Consider the following 23,398-nt stretch of genomic DNA (forward strand, 5'->3'; position numbering starts at 1 on the left):
ATGTTCATATACTGTTTATTTTTTCCATGGAGTCTCCTGGCAAGGAATAAAATATATTTATTTTAAACGTGAAAAAAAAATCTCCTTTGTTCCAGCCCATAACATTATGAATTTAAGTTAACACTTTAATTTTTTTTAATTAATTTATTTATTTTTGCTGTGTTGAGTCTTTGTTTCTGTGCGAGGGCTTTCTCTAGTTGTGGCAAGCGGGGGCCACTCTTCATTGCGGTGTGCGGGCCTCTCACTATCGTGGCCTCTCTTGTTGCAGAGCACAGGCTCCAGACGCCCAGGCTCAGTAGTTGTGGCTCACGGGCCCAGTTGCTCCGTGGCATGTGGGATCTTCCCAGACCGGGCTCAAACCCGTGTCCCCTGCATTAGCAGGCAGACTCTTAACTACTGCACCACCAGGGAAGCCCCTAAGTTAACACTTTTAAACATTTCAATCTGAATGCTTATTCCAAATAATATAATCAAGTAGTTTGATTATTCTCCTAGTTGGAGGACACAGAATAGTGACAATGACACACGTCCATAAAAAAGGAAATAGATAGATTTATCATACATCACCACAAAAAATCCTTTAAGACAGAAGTTAGTATCAAGACACTACCATTTTCAGTGACCTTCCCGAGTACGTACTCTTTTGTCAAAGAGGAAAAACAAACAAGCTGTTCCTAATGTTGAAATCTGATGAAACAAAGAAAAAAAAGTCAATGGAAAGAATTACTTTTCTTGGGACTAACATTTAAAAAAAGAACCATATGCTACAATATCATTGTTCTATTAAATAGTCTTTGCTAAATATCAAATAGATAAAATAAACGTATGATATCTTAAACCTTGTGCATGGCTTTGCCAAGATTAACACCAGTGCTGTTAATATTTTAATGTAAATTCTTTTCTTCCGAAGAGAGTTGATACTTTCTTAAATACATGACTTTCCTTTCTGTAATATAACTTTAAAGTAGGTAGGGACTTGGTGACTTCAAGGTTATTGTCAAATATGTGACTAACGGCTCAGGTCATTTTACATGTAATCCATTTTTTATTGTATTTCCCTTGACAGTGCTACAAATGAATGCTGAAAGAAATGTTCTTGAAATAGTGCATAGAATCTAAATGACATCACAATGTTGAATATTTCAGAAAGAGTTGCTATCCTCTTCTGTAGTTCTAGGCAGCCTATAGCAAACCAATGAACTTTTAATGGAATTAAAGTAAATTTATTATAGTACCAATTATATCTGTATTAAGAATATTAAATTTATTTCCCTATTGTTTTCCAAAATAGCCATATCTCTGTGGTTTTATCCATTTGAAACTATGCAAATGGATAAACACTGGCATTTCTCTGGCCCAAAGATGTATCAGTAACAGTAAAAAAAAAAGAATTTTTTTTTAAAAGTCAGGTTAGTTCTTGATAAATCAAGCAGTGGTAAAGCTCAGAAATAAATTTTTAGTCTTTCCCCCAGCATTCCTCAATCTACAGAATAAACAGCTTTTATGTAAGCAGTTTTAGAATCCAATCTCTTTGGAACTATTTTTAGTACTTACTGGCACTGTATGCATTTTCTGGGCAACTGTACTAGATTTATAGCTCTGGAACTGCTGTGTTATTTATTACCTTCCAATAGGCAATAAAGTGGTGTCTTGCACATGCATATGTCAAAAATGCTAAAGTTTAGTACAATGTTTCAGCTAATTCTTTCACAGAAGGATAGGCAAAAAAATAGCTTTTAATTCGGCAAGGAATATTCCTTATTCATTTTTTTCAAAAGCAAAAATACTTCTCTTGGGAATTTCGTATCCAGCACCAACTTTCTTTTCCTTAATTTTACAAATCCCTACAAAGAATTAAAGTCTCGTATGAGCTTAATAACATCTTGCTTATTTCAGCGGTTTTTGTCCTAGATTTGCAAACTCATCTTATTTTTGAATTTAGGAAGAAATGCCACTCACAAATGAAATTAAGTCTTTTGAATTACATGAGGTTATTAGAAAGTCCCAAATTTTTTCTTAACCTGAACTGGAATTGGCAATTTTGTGTACATGAGATCAAACTAGTTTAAGACACCAGGATCCAAAATCAACATATAATGTGTTGCATTCAATTCATATAGTATGTTGTTTTCTTCTCTGAGTTTTTGTTGTCTCTTTTTTTTGTTTGTACATATGGGTGTTTGACAGATGTAGGGTTTTGTATTTTGTCAGTACACAGGCCACTTACCAAACTAAGTACTTGTCATTATTTCTTCCAAAAATAAAGGTTTACAACTAGGCTATAAATTTTTACCAGAGATTGACACTGTAGCTTATCATATCCCTAACAGAAAAAAATAGTTGTTTTATAAAATAATTCTGAAATTGTTTTTTGGACAATTTAATTAAAGCAAAAGAAAAAAAGCAACCTGAGTCAACAATTACAGTATATTCCTATTCAAGCACAGACTGAAAATTAAAAACAAGAACAACCAAACTTTGCTCTTTCTCTTTTTTTTTTCTTTTAAAATAGGAATTCTCTTTTTAATTTGTGCATTTATTCATCTAACAAACGCTTATTTAATGTGTTTGTATATGCTGGGTGCTATGTCCTTAGAGATCATACATATAAATGAAGCTTGAGGCCATTTTATCCTACACTCACATTAATTCATGTAATAGAGGCTTAAGTAAATTACCGAGAGAGAGACACAGATGAGTGATAGTTCTCTCACCAAAGGATGACCATTTGGGAGAGATAGCAAAGGATTTTCTCAAGATTTTTTCCCTATAAACAAGGGGGAAATAATTCTGAGTAAGTTTGGAATTCAGGATACTACAATTATCCCAAAGCTTTAACTATTTTTTTTTTTTTGTATATAGGACATACCTACAGTAAAGGTAGCAAGGTGATAAATTAAGATACCATATATCTTTATTTCCTCTTTTCATCTATCCCATTGTTTTCATGTCATGGTCTAACATATGGCAAAGAGCTTCAGGTTTTTTCATGGTTCATATGGATTTGAATGTCAGTTGAGCTAACTGACATGGGGTAGAACTAATGTTGGATCCATGTGTTAGTCATTCTTTATTCCTGAAGGAGACAAGACAGAGGAACAGCCTTGGAATAGTCATTCATTAAAGATAGTAAGCTCATGTTAGTACCACACTTTAGCATCAGACTTAGGTATCTGTCCAAAACTTTGTTTAAAAGTATTTATGTCTTATATGTAGGCAACTCCTTTTCAAATTACTGGGATAATATGAAATGTATTTATTTATTAATTTATTAAAAAATATTTTATTGGAGTATAATTGCTTTAAAATGATGTGTTAATTTCTGCCTTAGAACAAAGTGAATCAGTTATACATATACATATATCCCCATATCACTTCCCTCTTGTGTCTCCCTCCCTCCCACCATCCCTAACCCACCCTTCTAACTGCTCACAAAGCACCAAACTTATCTCCCTGTACTATGCAACTGATTCCCACTAGCTATCTATTTTATATTTGGTAGTGTATATATGTCCATATATACACTACCACTCTCTCACTTTGTCCCAGCTTACCCTTCCCCATCCCTGTGCCCTCAAGTCCATTCTCTAGAATGTCTGCATCCTTATTCCCGTCTTGCCCACAGGTTTTCTATGACCTTTTTTTTTTTCTTTTAGATTCCGTATATATGCGTTAGCATACGGTATTTGTTTTTCTATTCTGACTTACTTCACTCTGTATGACAGACTCTAGGTCCATCCACCTCACTACAAATAACTCAATTTTGCTTCTTTATATGGCTGAGTAATATTCCATTGTATATATGTGCCGCATCTTCCTTATCCATTCATATGTTGATGGACACTTTGGTTGCTTCCATGTCCTGGCTATTGTAAATAGAGCTGCAATGAACATTGTGGTACATGACTCTTTTTGAATTATGGTTTTCTCAGGGTAAATGCCCAGTAGTGAGATTGCTGCGTCGTATGGTAGTTCTATTATTAGTTTTTTCAGGAACCTCCATATTGTTCTCCATAGTGGCTGTATCAATTTACATTCCCACAGACAGTGCAAGAGGGTTCCCTTTTCTCCACACCCTCTCCAGCATTTATTGTTTGTAGATGTTTTGATGATGGCCATTCTGACCAGTGTGAGATGATATCGCATTATACTTTTGATTTGCATTTCTCTAATGATTAATGATGTTGAGCATTCTTTCATGTGTTTGTTGGTAATCTGTATATCTGCTTTGGAGAAATGTCTGTGTAGGTCTTCTGCCCATTTTTGGATTGCGTTGTTTGTTTTTTTTGATATTGAACTGCATGAGCTGAATATAAATTTTGGATATTAATCCTTTGCCAGTTGTTTCATTTGAAAATATTTTCTCCCTTTCTGAGGGTTCTCTTTTCATCTTGTTTATGGTTTCCTTTGCTGTGCAAAAGCTTTTAAGTTTCATTAGGTCACATTTATTTATTTTTGTTTTTATTTCCATTTCTCTAGGAGGTGGGTCAAAAGGCTCTTGCTGTGATTTATGTAATAGAGTGTCCTGTCTGTTTTCCTCTAAGAGTTTGATAGCGTCTGGACTTACATTTAGGTCTTTAATCCATTTTGAGTTTCTTTTTGTGTATGGTGTTAGGGAGTGTTCTAACTTCATTCTTTTACATGTAGCTGTCCAGTTTTCCCAGCACCACTAATTGAAGAGGCTGTCTTTTCTCCATTGTATATTCTTGCTTCCTTCATCAAAGATAAGGTGACCATATGTGCATGGGTTTATCTCTGGGCTTTCTATCCTGTTCCATTGATCTATATTTCTGTTTTTGTGCCAGTACCATACTGTCTTGATTACTGGAGCTTTGTAGTATACTCTGAAGTCCAGGTACCCGATTCCTCCAGCTCCATTTTTCTTTCTCAAAATTACTTTCACTAATCGGGGTCTTTTGTGTTTCCATACAAATTGTGTAAGTTTTTGTTATAGTTCTGTGAAAAATGCCACTGGTAGTTTGATAGGGATTGAATTGAATCTGTAGATTGCTTTGGGTAGTAGAGACATTTTCACAATGTTGATTTTTCCAATCCAAGAACATGGTATATCTCTCCATCTATTTGTATCATCTTTAATTTCTTTCATCAGTGTCTTATAATTTTCTGCATACAGGTCTTTTGTCTCCTTAGGTATGTTTTTTCCTAGGTATTTTATTCTTTTTGTTGCAATGGTAAATGGGAGTGTTTACTTAATTTCACTTCCAGATTTTTCATCATTAGTGTATAGGAGTGCCAGGGATTTCTGTGCATTAATTTTATATCCTGCTACTTTACCAAATTCATTAATTAGCTCTAGTAGTTTTCTGGTAGCTTCTTTAGAATTCTCTATGTAAAGTATCATGTCATCTGCACACAGTGACAGATCTACTTCTTTTCCGATTTGGATTCCTTTTATTTCTTTTTCTCCTCTGATTGCTGTGGCTAAAACTTCCAAAACTTTGTTGAATAATAGTGGTGAGAGTGGGCAACCTTGCCTTGTTCCTCATCTTAGTGGAAATGGTTTCAGTTTTTCACCATTGAGGACAATGTTGGCTGTGGGGTTGTCATATACGGCCTTTATTATTTTAGGTATGTTCCCTCTATGCCTACTTGCTGGAGGGTTGTTATCATAAATGGGTGTTGAATTTTGTCGAAAGCTTTCTCTGCATCCATTGAGATGATCATATTGTTTTTCTCCTTCAATTTGTTAATATGGTGTATCACACTGATTGATTTGCGTATATTGAAGTATACTTGCATTCCTGGCATAAACCCCACTTGATCATGGTGTATGATCCTTTTAATGTGCTCTTGGTTTCTGTTTGCCAGTATTTTGTTGAGGATTTTTGCATCTATGTTCATCAGTGATATTGGCCTGTAGTTTTCTTTCTTTGTGACATCCTTGTCTGGTTTTGGTATCAGGGTGATGGTGGCCTCGTAGAATGAGTTTGGGAGTGTTCCTCCCTCTGCTATATTTTGGAAGACTTTGAGAAGGATAGGTATTAGCTGTTCTCTAAATGTTTGCTAGAAATCGCCTGTGAAGCCATCTTGTCCTGGACTTTCGTTTGTTGGAAGATTTTTAATCACAGTTTCAATTTCAGTGCTTCTGATTGGTCTGTTCATATTTTCTATTTATTCCTGGTTCAGTCTCGGCAGGATGTGCATTTCTAAGAATTTGCCCATTTCTTCCAGGTTGTACATTTTATTGGCATATAGTTGCTTGTAGTAATCGCTCATGAATCCTTTGTATGTCTGCAGTGTCAGTTGTTACTTCCCCATTTTCATTTCTAATTCTATTGATTTGAGTCTTCTCCCTTTTTTTCTTGATGAGTTTTGCTAATGGTTTGTCAATTTTGTTCATCTTCTCAGAGAACCAGCTTTCAGTTTTATTGATCTTTGCTATCGTTTCCTTCATTTCTGATCTGATCTTTATGATTTCTTTCCTTCTGCTAACTTTGGGGTTTTTTTGGTTCTTCTTTGTCTAATTGCTTTAGGTGTAAGGTTAGGTTATTTATTCAAGATGTTTCTTGTTTCTTAAGGCAAGTTTGTATTGCTATAGGCTTCCCTCTTAGAATTGCTTTTGCTGAATCCCATTGGTTTTGGGTCATCGCGTTTTCATTGTCATTTTTTTCTAAGTATTTTTTGATTTCCTCTTTGATTTCTTCAGTGATCTCTTGGTTATTAAGTAGTGTAATGTTTAGCATCCATGTGTTTGTAATTTTTACAGACTTTTCCTGTAATTGATATCTAGTCTCATAGGGTTGTTGTCAGAAGAGATACTTGATACAATTTCAATTTTCTTAAATTTACCAAGGCTTGATTTGTGACCCAAGATATGATCTATCCTGGAGAATGTTCCATGAGCACTTGAGAAAAATGTGTATTCTGTTGTTTTTGGATGGAATGTCCTATAAATATCAATTAAGTCCATCTTGTTTAATGTATCATTTAAAATTTGTTTCCTTATTTATTTTCCTTTTGGATGGTCTGTCCATTCGTGAAAGTGATGTGTTAAAGTCCCCTACTATGATTGTGTTACTGTTGATTTTCCGTTTTATGGCTGTTAGTATTTGCCTTTTGTATTGAGGTGCTCCTATGTTGGGTCCACAAATATTTACAATTGTTACATCTTCTTCTTGGATTGATCCCTTGATCATTATGTAGTGTCCTTCTTTGTCTCTTGTAATAGAGCTTGTTTTAAAGTCTATTTTGTATGATACGAGAACTGCTTCTCCAGCTTTATTTGATTTCCAATTGCATGGAATATCTTTTTCATCCCCTCATTTTCAGTCTGTATGTGTCCCTAGGTCTGAAGTGGGTCTCTTGTAGACAGCATATATATGGGTCTTGTTTTTGTATCCATTCAGCCAGTCTGTGTCTTTTGGTGGGAGCATTTAATCCATTCACATTTAAGGTAATTATCGATATGTATATTCCTATTACCATTTTCTTAATTGTTTTGGGTTTGTTATTGTAGGTCTTTTCCTTCTCTCATGTTTCCTGCCTACAGAAGTTCCTTTAGCATTTGCTCTAAAGCTGGTTTGGTTGTGCTGATTTCTCTTAGCTTTTGCTTGTCTGTAAAGTTTTTAATTTCTCCATCAAATCTGAATGAGATCCTTGCTGGATAAAGTAATCTTGGTTGTAGTTTTTTTTTCCCTTTCATCACTTTAAGTATGTCCTGCCACTCCCTTCCGACTTGCAGGGTTTCTCCTGAAGATCAGCTGTTAACCTTATGGGGATTCCCTTGCATGTTATTTGTTGTTTTTCCCTTGCTGCTTTTAATATTTTTTCTTTGTATTTAATTTTTGGTAGTTTGATTAATATGTGTCTTGGTGTGTTTCTCCTTGGATTTATCCTGTATGGGACTCTCTTTGCTTCCTGGACTCAATTAACTATTTCCTTTCCCATATTAGGGAAATTTTCAACTGTAATCTCTTCAAATATTTTCTCAGTCCCTTTCTTTTTCTCTTCTTCTTCTGGGACCCCTATAATTCGAATGTTGGTGCGTTTAATGTTGTCCAGGAGTCTCTTAGACTGTCCTCATTTCTTTTCATTCTTTTTTCTTTATTCTGCTTTGCACTGGTTATTTCCACTCTTTTATCTTCCAGGTCACTTATCCGTTCTTCTGCCTCAGTTATTCTGCTATTGATTCCTTCTAAAGAATTTTTAATTTCATTTATTGTGTTGTTCATCATTGTTTGCTCTTTAGTTCTTCTAGGTCCCTGTCAAACATTTCTTGTATTTTCTCCATTCTCTTTCCAAGATTTTGGATGGTTGTTACTATCATTATTCTGAATTCTTTTTCAGGTAGACTGCCTATTTCCTCTTCATTTGTTAGGTCTGGTGGATTTTTACCTTGCTCCTTCATCTGCTGTGTGTTTCTTTGTCTTCTCATTTTGCTGAACTTACTGTGTTTGGTGTCTCCTTTTGGCAGGCTGCATGTTCGTAGTTCCCGTTGTTTTTGGTTTCTGCCTCCAGTGGCTAAGGTTGGTTCAGTGGGTTTTGTAGGCTTCCTGGTGGAGGGGACTAGTGCCTGTGCTCTGGTGGAGGAGGCTGCATCTTTTCTTTCTGGTGGGCAGGTCCACGTCTGGTGGTGTGTTTTGGGGTGTCTGTGACCTTATTATGATTTTAGGCAGCCTCTCTGCTAATGGGTGGCATTGTGTTCCTGTCTTGCTAATTGTTTGATATAGGGTGTCCAGCATTGTACCTTGCTGGTCATTGAGTGGAGCTGTGTCTTGGCATTGAGATGGAAATCTCTGGGAGATTTTCATCGTTTGATATTATGTGGAGCTGGGAGGCCTCTGGTGGACCAATTTCCTGAACTTGGCTCTCCCACCTCAGAGGCACAGCCCTGACGCCTGGCTGGAGCACCAAGAGCCTGTCATCCACACGGCTCAGAAATAAATGGAGAAAAAAAAGAAAGAAAGAAAGCAAAAGATAAATAATATTAAATTAAATTAAAAGGTTCTTAAAATAAAAAACAAAAAATAATTATTAAAACAATTTTAAGTAATTAAAAAAAAGAAAGAAAGAAGAGAAAAACCAAAGCAAAAAAAACAAATCCACCAATGATAACAAGCACTGAAAACTATACTAAAAAAAAAAAAAAAACAGACAGGCAGAACCCTAGGACAACTGGTAAAAACAAAGGTATACAGACAAAATCACACAGAAGCATATGCATGCACACTCACAAAAAGAGAAAAAGGGGAAAAAAATATATATGTATTGTTGTTCCCAAAGTCCACCTCCTCAATTTGGGATGATTCGTTCTCTATTCAGGTATTCCACAGATGCAGGGTACATCAAGTTGACTGTGGAGATTTGTTCCGCTGCTCCTGAGGCTGTTGGGAGAGATTTCCCTTTCTCTTCTTTGTTCGCACAGCTCCTGTGGTTCAGCTTTGGATTTGACCCCGCCTCTCCGTGTAGGTCGCCTGAGGGCATGTGTTCTTCACTCAGACAGGACGGGGTTAAAGGAGCAGCTGCTTCAGGGGCTCTGGCTCTCTCAGGCCAGGGGGACGGAGGGGGATGGAGTGCGGGGTGAGCCTGCGGTGGCAGAGGCTGGCATGATGTTGCACCAGCCTGAGGCATGTCGGGTGTTCTCCCAAGGAAGTTGTCCCTGGACCATGGGACGGTAGCAGTGGCGGGCTGCACAGGCTCCCTGGAGGGGAGGTGTGGATAGTGACCTGTGGTTGCACACAGGTTTCTTGGTGGCTGCAGCAGCAGTCTTAGTGTCTCATGCCCGTCTCAGGGGTCCGAGCTGATAGCCACAGCTCACGCTTGTCCCTGGAGCTCCTTTAAGCAGCGCTCTTAATCCCCTCTCCTCGTGCACCAGGAAATAAACAGGCAAGAAAAGTCTCTTGCCTCTTCGGCAGTTCCAGACCTTTTGCCAGACTACCTCCCATCTAGCCGTGGTGCACTAACCCCTTCAGGCTGTGTTCACGCCGCCAACCCCAGTCCTCTCCCTGGGATCCGACCGAAGCCCGAGCCTCAGCTCCCAACCCCCACCCATCCCGGCGGGTGAGCAGACAAGCCTCTCGGGCTGGTGAGTGTTGGTTGGCACTGATCCTCTGTGCAGGAATCTCTCTGCTTTGTCCTCTGCACCCCTGTTGCTGCACTGTCCTCTGTGGCCCCGAAGCTTCCCCCATCTGCCACCCACAGTCTCCACCCGTGAAGGGGCTTCCTAGTGTGTGGAAACCTTTCCTCCTTCACAGCTCCCTCCCACTGGTGCAGGTCCCATCCCTATTCTTTTGTCTCAGTTTTTTCTTTTTTCTTTTGCCCTACCCAGGTATGTGGGGAGTTTCTTGCCTTTTGGGAGGTCTGAGGTCTTCTTCCAGAGTTCAGTAGGTGTTCTGTAGGAGTTGTTCCACATGTAGATGTATTTCTGATGTATTTGTGGGGAGGAAGGTGATCTCCATGTCTTACTCTTCCGCCATCTTCATGCCCACTCTGAAATTTAAATATGTAAACTAGGAAGTCATTTGTAGAGCTCTAAATATCTGAGTGGGGGTGGTATGCACAAAATCCCCTGACCTGAACATAGATTTTTATTAAAGAAAAATGTAACATCTGAGAACAGTCCCGTGCAATAGAACTTTGTGTAATAATGGACAAGTTCTATATCTGTGCTGTCCAATGCCATAGCCACTACTCAGATGTAGCTGTAAGAACTGAAATGTGGTTAGTGAGACTAAGGTACTGATTTTTTTATTTTATCTAATTATAATTAATTAAAATTTAAATGTAAATACTTGTGACTAATCGCTGTCATATTGGACAGAGCAGTCATAGAAGACAGAAGAGCAGTATGGACATTGTCCATTATCTTGTATGTATATCTCATTATCATCTTGAAAATTTGAAAAATCTATCTTTTAACATTACTGTCACATCACATATAATAGTTAAGGACAGCAAACATGCTGTTCTTGGGTTTTTCAAGTGTCATAACCCTGCATTCATTTGCTTGGGAAAGCAAAGGTCAATGCAAAATTCAGGCAAACACATAAGACTAAGCTCTAAATATACAAACACAAAATACATAAACATAAATGAATAAAATTAAAAATTAAAACTAGCATATTCTTTTCCCCAGATGTATTATAGTCATAAATTAGATAATTGAGTCTGAAACTCAAGACCTTAAGTTATTCACTTGTTGTTTTTAGGCTATATTATATATGCTAGTTCCCCCTTATATAACCTCTAATAATTCTTTATAATCTACTTTTATAGCCCTTATTAAAAATGTAATTATTTTCAATTAACATAAATCTATTAGTATCAACATCAGTAGATACTTAGATTGCTATTGATTTTCCCTCATCTTAGCTAAAATTTAATTTCCATTACATTAGCAAAATATTTTTACTTACCACCATATCGCCAGTGCCTAGAAAAATGCTGTGACCATATTAGTCACTGAATATTGGCATGCCAAGAATTAACAAAATTGTATTAAATGCCATGGATTTCTGTGAAGTTCAATTCAGAAGCTATTTTTTCTACCCATAGGTGAGACATTCCAGATTTGAACCTTCCTAAAGGCCTTTTGAAATATCATTACAAAAGTAAAATTATCATTAATCACTAAGTTTACCTAAATCAAATTATAATAGTAAATACTGTATGTATATTTAATATTATTGTTGTAAAATTCTTTTTTTTCTTAAAATAGATTTGTTAATTTTCACACTTGTAGATAGGTATTACATGAAAAATATTTTCCTTGGCAAAGAAAAGGCAAATTGTTTATTGGTTTATATAAGTAAAATATTAATAGAATGCTCATTTTAGTTTATGAATTAAAACTAAGATTAATACACATTGGTTACCTTGTAGGAAATTTTTTTTAATTACATTGAAGCAAAATGATGATTTTAATTAATATTTTTGAAATGCCACCTTAAATTTCATAATAAACATTTAATTCTTCCATCAAGATATATTATGGTCTGGATTTGAATAAAAGAGTAAGTGCATCTAAACACACACAAAAAATCCAAAAAATGCAGAAATATCTTCAAGCAATTCATGAGGAAAAATGTAGTTGTACTTAAGTACTGTACTAGATTTTATGTAAGCAATTATAACACTTTGATAAGTTATAAAAGATAATATGACCATATAATCTCACCATATATTCTAGTGGTCCCTGAAAACCTGATATCCTTCATTGGTTTCTAACATTTAGGATCTTATTTTAGAAACTGGTATGACAGAACAATGAGAAAAAACCCTCAGATGCTCTCCTGTTCACATAGATGGTATCTCAATAACTGATCTTCAGCACATGTCAGCAACTTTTATGTTAAAAAATATATTGAAGAATTAAAATTGTAGTGTGTGGTTATGTGTGTGTGTGTGTGTGCACGCATGTACGTGTGTACGTAAGGGTTCATAAATCACCTGTGTACTAGGAATCTTAAGATCTTCTGATCTTCACAGCCTCCAGTACCTTCTATCTTATTCATTTCTGTCAAAGTGCTACAGGTAACACTGGCTAGAACTGCACCTGAGAGCCAGTGAATGCTACTCCTCAATCAGCTATCAAGATCACTGTTTGTCTGTGTAGGGCTTATCTTATTGTAGTTCAGAGAAGGGACTTTAATTTTTTTTAATTTCCTATTGATAAATTGGACTTTATCAAAATTATTTGACTGTTTAAAGACTTATACAAGAGTATGAGATCCTCTGTGTGCTGATAAACAATAGCACTTAAGAGAGCCCAAGCACTTTAAGAATTTTACAGTTTTATATTAATTGAACCACTTCCTTGAGGGTTTTGAGGGAAGCCAGAACCAGAGGAAACTGATTTTAAACATTCCCATAATCTGACTTTATAGGCATAAAGAAAATATAGGTACTGTTCCTATAGCTATATTTTCCAATTTGACATTTTGGCATGTTAGTTTCAGTCCATTGTGCGTGCTCATTAAAAAAAAAATTAGAAGTTAAATAACATTGTTCTGTTAATCTCCAAGAAAATGTCTTTCTTTTTTGGCCAGGCCTCATGGCTTGCAGGATCTTAGTTCTCCGACCAGGGATTGAACCTGGGCTCTGGCAGTGAAATCACCGAGTCCTAACCACTGGACCACCAGGGAATTCCCAGAAATTTCATTTTTAACACCTGTTTCTATAGGCGAAAAAAAGAAAGTCTGTGTATTTTACACAAGGTTTTATTCTTATCAGAGTTTGCATATTTTCTCCCTCTGCCAAAGTTATTAGCTGTATTTATTAGATGTGATATATGCACTTTTGTCTTGGATAAAGATTTTATAATTGATTGTTACTTCTGGTGGTGAAAAGGTGTCCTAGACAACTGAAATCTACAGTAAGATATTTTAATTCATTTGGAGTAACCATTTTTAATTCACTTATAAGTTCATTCACCATGTGAAACTTAGTGATAATTCTTTTTAAAATTCTACATACTTCTTCCTTTTGAAATCTTTAATAGTTCACATAAATGTTACATTTATCACCACAAAGTGCTACAACCTGAAAAGCGCTTAGAACATCTTCTAGCACAACTCTAATTTCACAAATGTGTAGAGATGTTAAGCATCTTGTTTGTGGTGACAATATTAGTTACTGACGAAGTTGGGACTTAGAATTCAAGTCTCTGGCACTTATTTCTGAGTTGAGCCTATGTCATATGACTTCAAGGAATTGAAAACTGGTCTCATTAAATAATAACATAAGCTAAAATGTTTCCTTCTATGTTTTCCAGGGTCAAAGTATTTTTGGGCTTGATGTTATTGAAACACCAGAAGGAGAGAAGATGCCACAATTGATAGTTCAAAAGGAGTTAGATAGGGAAGAGAAAGATACATATGTAATGAAAGTAAAGGTTGAAGATGGTGGCTTTCCTCAAAGATCCAGTACTGCCATTTTGCAAGTCAGTGTTGCTGATACAAACGATAACCGCCCAGTCTTCAAGGAGAATGAGATTGAAGTCAGTATACCAGAAAATGCTCCTGTAGGTACTTCAGTGACACAACTTCATGCCACAGATGCCGACATAGGTGAAAATGCCAGGATTCACTTCTATTTCAGCAATCTAGTCTCCAACATGGCCAAGAGGCTATTTCACCTCAACTCCACCAGTGGACTTATCACAATCAAAGAACCACTGGATAGGGAGGAATCACCAAACCACAGGTTACTGGTTTTGGCAAGTGATGGTGGATTGATACCAGCAAGATCAATGGTACTAGTAAATGTTACAGATGTCAATGATAATGTCCCATCAATTGACATAAGATATATCATCAATCCAATCAATGGCACCGTGGTTCTTTCAGAAAATTCTCCACTCAACACAAAAATTGCGCTCATAACTGTGACAGATAAGGATGCTGACCTTAATGGTAGGGTGACGTGCTTTACAGATCATGAAGTCCCTTTCAGGTTGAGGCCAGTATTCAGTAATCAGTTCCTCCTAGAGACTGCTGCATATCTTGACTACGAGTCCACAAGAGAATATGCTATTAAATTACTGGCTGCAGATGCTGGCAAACCTCCTTTGAATCAATCATCCATGCTCCTCATCAAAGTAAAAGATGAAAATGACAATGCTCCAGTTTTCACTCAGCCTTTCATAAGTCTTTCTGTTCCTGAGAATAACTCTCCTGGCACCCAGTTGACAAAAATAAGTGCAACGGATGCAGACACAGGGCATAATGCTGAGATAAACTACCTGCTTGGCATTGATGCTCCATCTGAATTCAACCTGGATCGTCGTACAGGCATTCTGACTGCAGCGAAGAAACTGGATAGAGAAAAACAGGAAAAATATTCATTCACAGTTCTGGCAAAAGATAACGGGATGCCACCTTTAATAACCAATGCCACAGTCTTAGTGACTGTTCTTGATCAGAATGACAACAGTCCAATTTTCACTCACAATGAGTACAACTTCTATGTCCCAGAAAACCTTCCAAGACATGGCACAGTAGGACTAATCACTGTAACTGATCCTGATTATGGAGAAAATTCTGCAGTCACTCTCTCCATTTTAGACGCAAGTGATGACTTCACCATTGATCCACAGACTGGTGTCATCCGACCGAATATTTCCTTTGATAGAGAAAAACAAGAATCTTATACTTTCTATGTAAAGGCTGAGGATGGTGGTAGGGTATCACGTTCTTCAACTGCCAAAGTCACCATAAATGTGGTTGATGTCAATGACAACAAACCAGTTTTTGTTGTCCCTTCTTCGAACTACTCCTTTGAATTGGTTCTGCCATCCACTAATCCAGGCACAGTGGTCTTCACGGTAGTTGCTGTTGACAATGACACTGGCATGAATGCAGAGCTTCATTACAGCATTGTAGGAGGAAACACAAAAGGTCTGTTTATGATTGACCAAACAACAGGCAACATTACACTGAAGGAGAATTGTGTCCTTGCAGACCTTGGTTTACACAAACTGGTAGTCAAAGTCAAGGACTTAGGACAACCTGATTCTCTCTTCAATGTTGTAAATGTTAATCTATTTGTGAATGAGTCAGTGACCAATGCTACACTGATTTATGAATTGGTGCGAAAAAACATTGAAACACCAGTGACCCAAAGTATTGAGACAGCTGATACATCCTCACCATCCAGTGACTATGTCAAGATCGTGGTTGCCATTGTTGCAGGCACCATAACTGTCATCCTTGTTATTTTCATCACTGCTGTAGTAAGATGCCGCCAATCACCACACCTTAAGGCTGCTCAGAAAAACAAGCAGAATTCCGAATGGGTTACTCCAAACCCAGAAAACAGGCAGATGATAATGATGAAGAAAAAGAAGAAGAAGAAGAAGCATACCCCTAAGAACTTGCTGCTTAACTTTGTTACTATTGAAGAAACTAAGGCAGATGATGCTGACAATGATGGAAACAGCATCACACTAGACCTTCCCATTGAACTGGAAGAGCAAACCGTGGGCAAGTACAACTGGGGCACTACACCTACTACTTTCAAGCCTGAAAGTCCTGATTTGGCCCGGCACTACAAATCTGCCTCTCCACAGCCTGCCTTCCAGATCCAGCCGGAAACTCCCCTGAATTCAAAGCACCACATCATCCAGGAACTGCCTCTTGATAACACCTTCGTGGGCTGTGATTCCATCTCCAAGTGTTCCTCCAGCAGTTCTGATCCCTACAGCGTTTCTGAGTGCAGCTATCCAGTGACAACTTTCAAGACCCCTGTGTCTGTACACACCAGACTGGTAGGTAATCCAAGTTTCTAAGTAACCTTTCTAATTTTAATAATTTTTAATAATTTTTAATTATTTTCAGTTGAACTAGGACTTTACAGAATCTACTGACTCAACATGGGATCAAAATGTTCTGCAGAAGTATCTGAATAGATATATGGATTCATTTTAAGTTTGGTAGAAAATCAGAACAAAATGACTCCTGATTGGAGGAAAATTGGGTGAGGAATGATGATTATAATAGGGACAGTGTTGTCTGTAGATGGCAGTATGACACTTCTTGCTAGAGAATATACTGGAAAAACTCCAAAATAAAGGGTCATGGCACTGTCCTCAGTACAATTGTGTGCATGAGGATCAAAACAGTCATGGCTAGATACATCACAGTAAAGCCTCTTGGAATCTGATAAACAGGTCTTAATACTTAATGGTATTGAGAGTTCCAGCTTCACTTGGAAAAATCTGTGTCTACCCAAGATAATCAAATAGCATAAACATATCCCCCCTACCCACCATTCCTCCAAACCCCCACAATGAAAAGAGAGTGTCATTTCCAGATTAGGAACTCACCATTATTCTGGTTCATAAATCTGTATTAACACAATGTAGCAAGAATGGGATTAGGAAAATGAAGTCATGCTACTCACTCTCACCTTCAAGCCAGAGAATGAAATATATATGAGATCTCTACTTTAGATATCCATGTGAGTATCTGCATATTCATGCAAGGTATTAAGAACCCTTCAGGAGACATTCTTAAGAGATAATGACTTTTTGAAAATGAAATATTATTGCTTTCTCTAATGGGCCTGAAGGAAACTATGCACATATTAAGACCCAAGATATCTGTATACAATAATTAAAAACCCATTAAATTTATGAAAACAAGAGTTTATACAGTCTTTTTTATCTGTATTCCATGGAGAAATGAATTAAAATGTATCTAGAAATTCATAACTAAAGTAAATGATTTAAGTATTTTTATTTCTTTAATAAAGTCAAGTGATAGAATTTATCTACATTTTTTCTCTGGAAGTTATACAGCATGTTGATTTTATCATTTCATCTGTGTTACTCTTAAGAAGGTCTTCATATCAGTTTCAGTGAATAAAACTTTTGAAAACCTATTTAGGCTTAATTAAATAGTAGTAATGTGAAAGTCAGAATAGGTTTCCTCTCACCAAATTTAGAGATATTAGAGAAGTCTATCAGGATTCAAAATAACAATGAAAATAATTTACCATAATTTAGGAAATGCTTTTAAGAATTGAGGTCACTCATGGATTTGCATAGTTAAATTATACAATAACGTTAACTTTTCTCTCTTAATCACACAGTGAAAGTAAGATACTAATTCAGTTGTGGGTGCATTTTTGTTACAATAGGTTCATAATTATGCTATCGCAAACGGTAAAATAGAACCCTACTCTCTTTGTGGCGAGTTTCTGTTATGCTTTGAATGAGTTTATAGGGCAGTGGTTATTTCTACAGTTTACATGAGCCTCATGGTTTCTGACCAAGGTGGATCTTAAATGGGTGGCAAACATAACAGATGCCGAATATCTCATCATGGTATGTTTTTGTTTTTATTTAACTATTAAAAAGGGTGCTCTCATTTTCTAATTCTCATTGCTATCATCCGGTTTTTTGGAAACATTTCTCAACAGAAAAGTATTCTTTATGAATAGCACTTTATGTGTGTTGTATATCCTAATAGCACTTTTCCCAGGGCTAAATTTGTGACTCACTTAAAAATCTATACAAAGGGTGGGGTTTGTGAATTACTTTTGCAGAGCATCATTTTTAATAGATTGGCTTGTGAAGTTAGTTAGAAGAGCAAATTCTGGTTTCAACTGTTTTTGAAAGCATGGAAATGTTTTAAGAGCTAGACTTATTTTACATGAGGACATGAACATACAGTAAGTAAGGCATAGATGAAGGAAAATATTGAAGTGTTTTCCAAATATCTTCCTCTTTTATTGCTTTTTTTGATATTTTGTAATTCTGAGAAAGTCGATAAAATTAATAACTTTTTCATTCGGGTATTTTATCTTATTTAGCTAAGAAATTTTTTCCTAAACACAGAACAGTAACTTCATGAGATAGGCAAAATAAGGAAAGTAAATGCTAATGAGAATAAATTCTTGGTTATCATTCGGTTTTTATTAGCTAAAAGGAGTATCTTAGAATCAGTGGGTTCTCAGATGACTTATTCTATTTTTTCTCATCTTAAAAAAATAGGTAAATTGTATATTTTATGTCATTGGTTCACAGATGTTTCAGATTAATTACTAAATATCTTCTGGACATGAATTGGTGAACTTAGGCAGACTAATGTGACACTAAAAATAATTTGAATCCTTGTATTTTGTGCTACATTTGCAATGTTCTTCACCCTTTCTGTATACGCTTCAATTTCTGATTAACACCAGGAGAGGCATCTTATATTCAGTGATGTTGGAGAATGCGAAAAAGTTAAGTGAGCACTGAAAAAGAACTCGTGTATTTATAAAAATTCAAATACAGTAGGTGTCTTCTTTTTAAAGAAACATCATACAAAATGAGGAAAAGTGTCAGACAGTAAAATAAAAATCCATTGTTCCTTAAAGAATTCTGACAGTGGAATAAAATATTACTGTTATCAGAAGGCAGAATTATATTCAATTGATTTTAAACAAAGTGAGAAATATATTTTCAAAAGGAGGGTTTAGGGTGATATTTCTGTTTAGTTCATTACTCATCTGAATAGAAATATGAAAGTGAAGAAATTAAATGGTTCTAGGAGGCAGTAAGATATAAGGGGATTTATAAAAACTTTCATGTTTTTAAAAAGGGAATCAAATACTTTCTATAGTTTTTTTTTTTCTGACTCGTGTTCTGAAAAAATATGGAACATTCATTAGATAGAAACGTATCTATTGCACAAAACCATTTATACCTGGGGAATATGAGGATCCTCTTTGATATAAATTTTTACAAGTATTCTGGAAGGCATTTTTGTATGCATATATTATAGTAGAAATTAAAACATGAAATGTAAAAGATGATCTTACAGTGTACTTTATATTAACGTCTTTCAGAGCAAGCAAATAGTGTTTGGTGCGATTCTAGAAAAACAATAAGAATAATCATTTTAGAATCAAGTTTGATAATTGTTGTATAAAAGAGATACAATGCCAAAACGAAATCTTGCTTAACACAGTTCTTCCATTAAAATATTGTGAAGACTATACATCTGAAAAATAGGGGAACAAAAATGAACTTATTATTTGGAAAGGGCCTTCTGTGTACAAGTCACTGTCTTAGTCATGTATTTGAGGTACTTCATTTCAAAAAGAAATAATTCATGGTTACATGAGTGTAGGTATTATACATGGATTCAAAATGGTAAGAGGAGTCTGAGTTAGCTTGGAATAGGCTTGGTATTTACTACTGTTACATTCCATAACCTTGATATTAGCAATGTGAATTTTAGCCATGTAGCATGCTTGGCAACTAAGACTCCTAGAACACAACCATCTGATTTTGATAACATGTTATTTTTCTTGTCCTAGACTGATTCCAGGACATCAACTATTGAAATCTACAGTGAGATATAACTTTCTAGGAACAACATAATTCTATTCCCCTTCCAAAAAACTCCAATGATTTGTGATTTCAAATTTTGGCTAAGATCATTTAGCTTGTAATCTGGATTTCCCACTATAAAAGCAAGCAAAACAAAAACCACCTTAAAAAATATGTCCCACTGAACCCCATGCTTACTTTAGCTGTAATCTTGCAATCGAAATTTTAAATTTGTGGAAGAAACAGTGCAGTGTGATAAAAAAAAAGTTTTATCATGCTGTTTCTCGATTTGCTTCCTCTGAATGCCAACAAGTGTGATGTAATATAATATGTCTTGATGTACAAACTGATGGTTAATGTATCAATCATGAAACATGGAATTACTTGCCCTGTCTGATTGCTGAAGAATTTAAACATCATCTGCGGGAGTTTGGAAGTGAAGCTGAACTATCCAAGCTACCCTCTGAAAGGTATCCAAGGGCAAGAGATTTTCTTTAATATCAAAAATACAAACAGCAACAACAAAAAAAACCACTTTAGATCATTTTTTGGAAAATATTCACTACTATAGTGTTGTTGAGAAAATAATTATAATTATCCATCACTGCTGAAAAGTTAGATGATATAAAATAATTTTAATGGGTTTTTATGTTGATTGTAATCATGTTGTTTCACTACTTTAATCATTAAAAAAATATTTTTGTTGTAATCATGTTTCTTTTTTTCTATGAATACTGTAAAAGAAAGAGGTTTTTTTTTTTTCTATTTTTATCTATCAAAAGAAGAATGTAAAGTTCTTTATACTCCCTGATATTTTGGGGAAAAAAAGTACTGATGTTTCTTATATAGTGAAATATAATTCCATTCATATGTGAGTAGAGACAAGGATTTAAATAGTATATTTTGAAAGATTTTATCTTAATTTTGAAACTACCTAAGAAAATATAAGCTACTAGAGTCAAACAGCTAAATAGATCTACATAATTTCTCTGGCATTAAATTACTGAATATATTTCATTGATTTGAGTAATTTGGCCTTTAACTCATTCTTCACAATATGTTGATTAATCAGTTTCTTACACAAATGACTAAATGCGTCAAATTTGGTGTACATTAAATGTATTAAGGAAAGAATGTTGTGTCCCAATTTTGCATTGTATTCTTTAAGCTGCTTATGACTTACTAAAAGTACTAACAGAATTTTTTTAAAAGCACGATTTCTTGGGGCTAAGAGGGAGTATAAAGGACCTTTATAATCACAACATAAGATATGTTTCCTGGATTCTCTTTCAAATGCTTCATTGTGTATCATTTTACCTTGCAAAGTGTGGACAGGATTTGGTCTATTATGTATGTGCATTAAATTAGTGTATTATTTAAAGTGTTCCTTGCTGTAAAGGTATTTAGAAGAGGCTTATGCTCTATTTAGCATTTCAAATTAGTGTAATTCTTGGATATTTAATATATAAGCAATATTTTTTAAAGATTTCTGTTAAAATTTAGCATTCCCATTTACTCAGTACAGAATCTCTGGTACCTCCAATAATGTCAAGTTCCTTGAACATGCTTGCTATATGGCTTTTTAAACATTACTTAGTTAATTATAATGACTGTAAGTGTAACTGTTTTACTGGTAATGAGAAATGTCATGTAAATTATAATATTGTATTACATACTTATAAACAACTATTGTAGAAAAATACTTAAAATTAAATTTTACCTTTGTGAAAGTTACTCATATAGAGTAACTTTATAATCTCTCCCCTATTTCTTCCTGATAAATTAAATATTTCAGTTTAATTCAAATCATTTCAAGGAATGTCAAAATTTAGCCAACTTATTATACCTCTAGAGTCAGTGCCCTGCAGGTACAAAGACGTACTAAGAGTAGGAGTTTCCAAAATCCATAGTCTCACTTAATTGTGAAAAAAATTATGATGCCCAAGAAAATGAATCAGTACTTCACATATCCCATGATAAACTAGTGTGGCTTCATGACCATTTGTATATGTAATTATTATATAAATGCATTTTAAATGCTTGTGTCATGACCACCCTGGTCTCTGCTTTTCCACACATTCTGTGAGCTAGAGGAGAATACTTCATTTTTCTTCTGCTTCAGTGACCCTTTCCTTTAGGCCTGTGATAAGGAAAACTCCTAATCACTCCTTTGTATATATGAAGATGAAAATGTCTTGAAACAGTTACCCAGAATCTCTTTAAAAAATTCCTCAGTATTTTTATGGGGGTCATCTTTGCAGAAGATGAAAATAGAAACTTTATTTTTAAAGCTGCAAGTGATTCTTCTCAGAATATAATTTCTGTGAGAAAGGAACTTCTGAATTGATTTCTTTCCTGCTCTTTGAGGCTAAAATATTTACCCATATAAACCAATGATGATTGAGGTTTAACTGTATCTAAACTTCAGCCATAGATGAAAATGGATTCTACTTTTGATTATTAACTACCCTTGGTCAGTCCTTTGCTTATGCTTGAGGAAATAATATTAACATTTGAGAACAGTATGGACGACATTGAAACGAATTTTCCACAAAAGCCAGAGAGGACAAAATTATATATTTTCCTGTTGGTTCTTTCTTATCAGTTGATTTGATGATACTTTTAATTTAATTATTGGTGTTATTACATGTTTGGCTTACAAGGTCTCAGATATCTTCCCATCTCTTGTATTGGTGTTAATGGACTCCTAGAATATTCTCAATGAAGTGTCCTTGATGGTCTCTCTTGTTCTTATTCTAGTCAGTGAATAGAGGAAAACAGAGGGAAAAGAAATCTTAAGACTAGTCAGCAAAGAAACTTTTAGGGATTACCTAATCGATTAACTACAATATGCTGTATACTTTCATACCTGTAAACACTCGAAGGAGTATTATTTTCTTTTGATTAAAATCCAAAGTGCATAAATTGAAAAAAATTGCTGAAATACATTTCCTCATTTTACATTAAATATAAAAGTTTATTTTTGGAAATAGGGTATTCAAGCTATTACATTTCTTATTTTTATTTTCAATGATTTAAATTGAAAATTTTATAGAACAGTTTTAATTCTATCCATTAATTAATCTTTTATGTATACTTCTGTTTTCTCTGCTGACCATCCTGTTCACATTATCAATGTGAACTCATATACTTTAGAATAACTTTTAAAAGCTGAATTTAGATTCAATCAGTCATTATTTCATGCAATATTTACTAATCTTTTCATTTCAAAACAATACTGACACATTTTACAATTTTTTCACCTGCACTCGTCACTGTTTAATTAGATTTTGTAATTGTCCGTCTAGCTAGGTGTGATTTGAAGCCTGATCTCAACAGAAGTGCTACAGGACAAGCAGAGCTTAAGTAATCTTATATGAACTTAATCTACACTGTGTAAATGCTTCCTATAGGTGCTCTTGTGTAATAGACTTTTTTCTTTAGGATTTGCTTAGTTTCTGTCTATTTTTATTGTTTAGATTTAGGTTTCTAGCATATTCAAAGGTGCTGTGATAATATAAAGCTGTATGTGTTGTATATAATTATTATTTTTAAAAAGAACTGAAGTTCAATTTGTTTTTTCATGCATTATGTGTGTTCATACATAACATCCGTGGT

General features: G+C 35.2%; 1 protein-coding gene across 8 annotated transcripts in view; it reads left to right on the top strand.

Annotated features, from left to right (window-relative positions):
- PCDH11X (protocadherin 11 X-linked) overlaps positions 1-23,398 on the top strand; it is a gene marked incomplete at both ends in the record, with an annotated part of 692,182 nt that overhangs the window by 21,341 nt on the left and 647,443 nt on the right. For all 8 annotated transcript variants that reach the window (XM_079909949.1, XM_079909954.1, XM_079909950.1 and 5 more), the window contains one exon: positions 13,733-16,225. In XM_079909949.1, the coding sequence (XP_079766075.1) occupies positions 13,733-16,225 (2,493 nt within the window). The remainder of the gene's footprint in view (positions 1-13,732; positions 16,226-23,398) is intronic.

The sequence above is a fragment of the Stenella coeruleoalba genome, assembly GCF_951394435.1.
Source record: "Stenella coeruleoalba genome assembly, chromosome: X".
Classification (NCBI taxonomy): domain Eukaryota; kingdom Metazoa; phylum Chordata; class Mammalia; order Artiodactyla; family Delphinidae; genus Stenella; species Stenella coeruleoalba.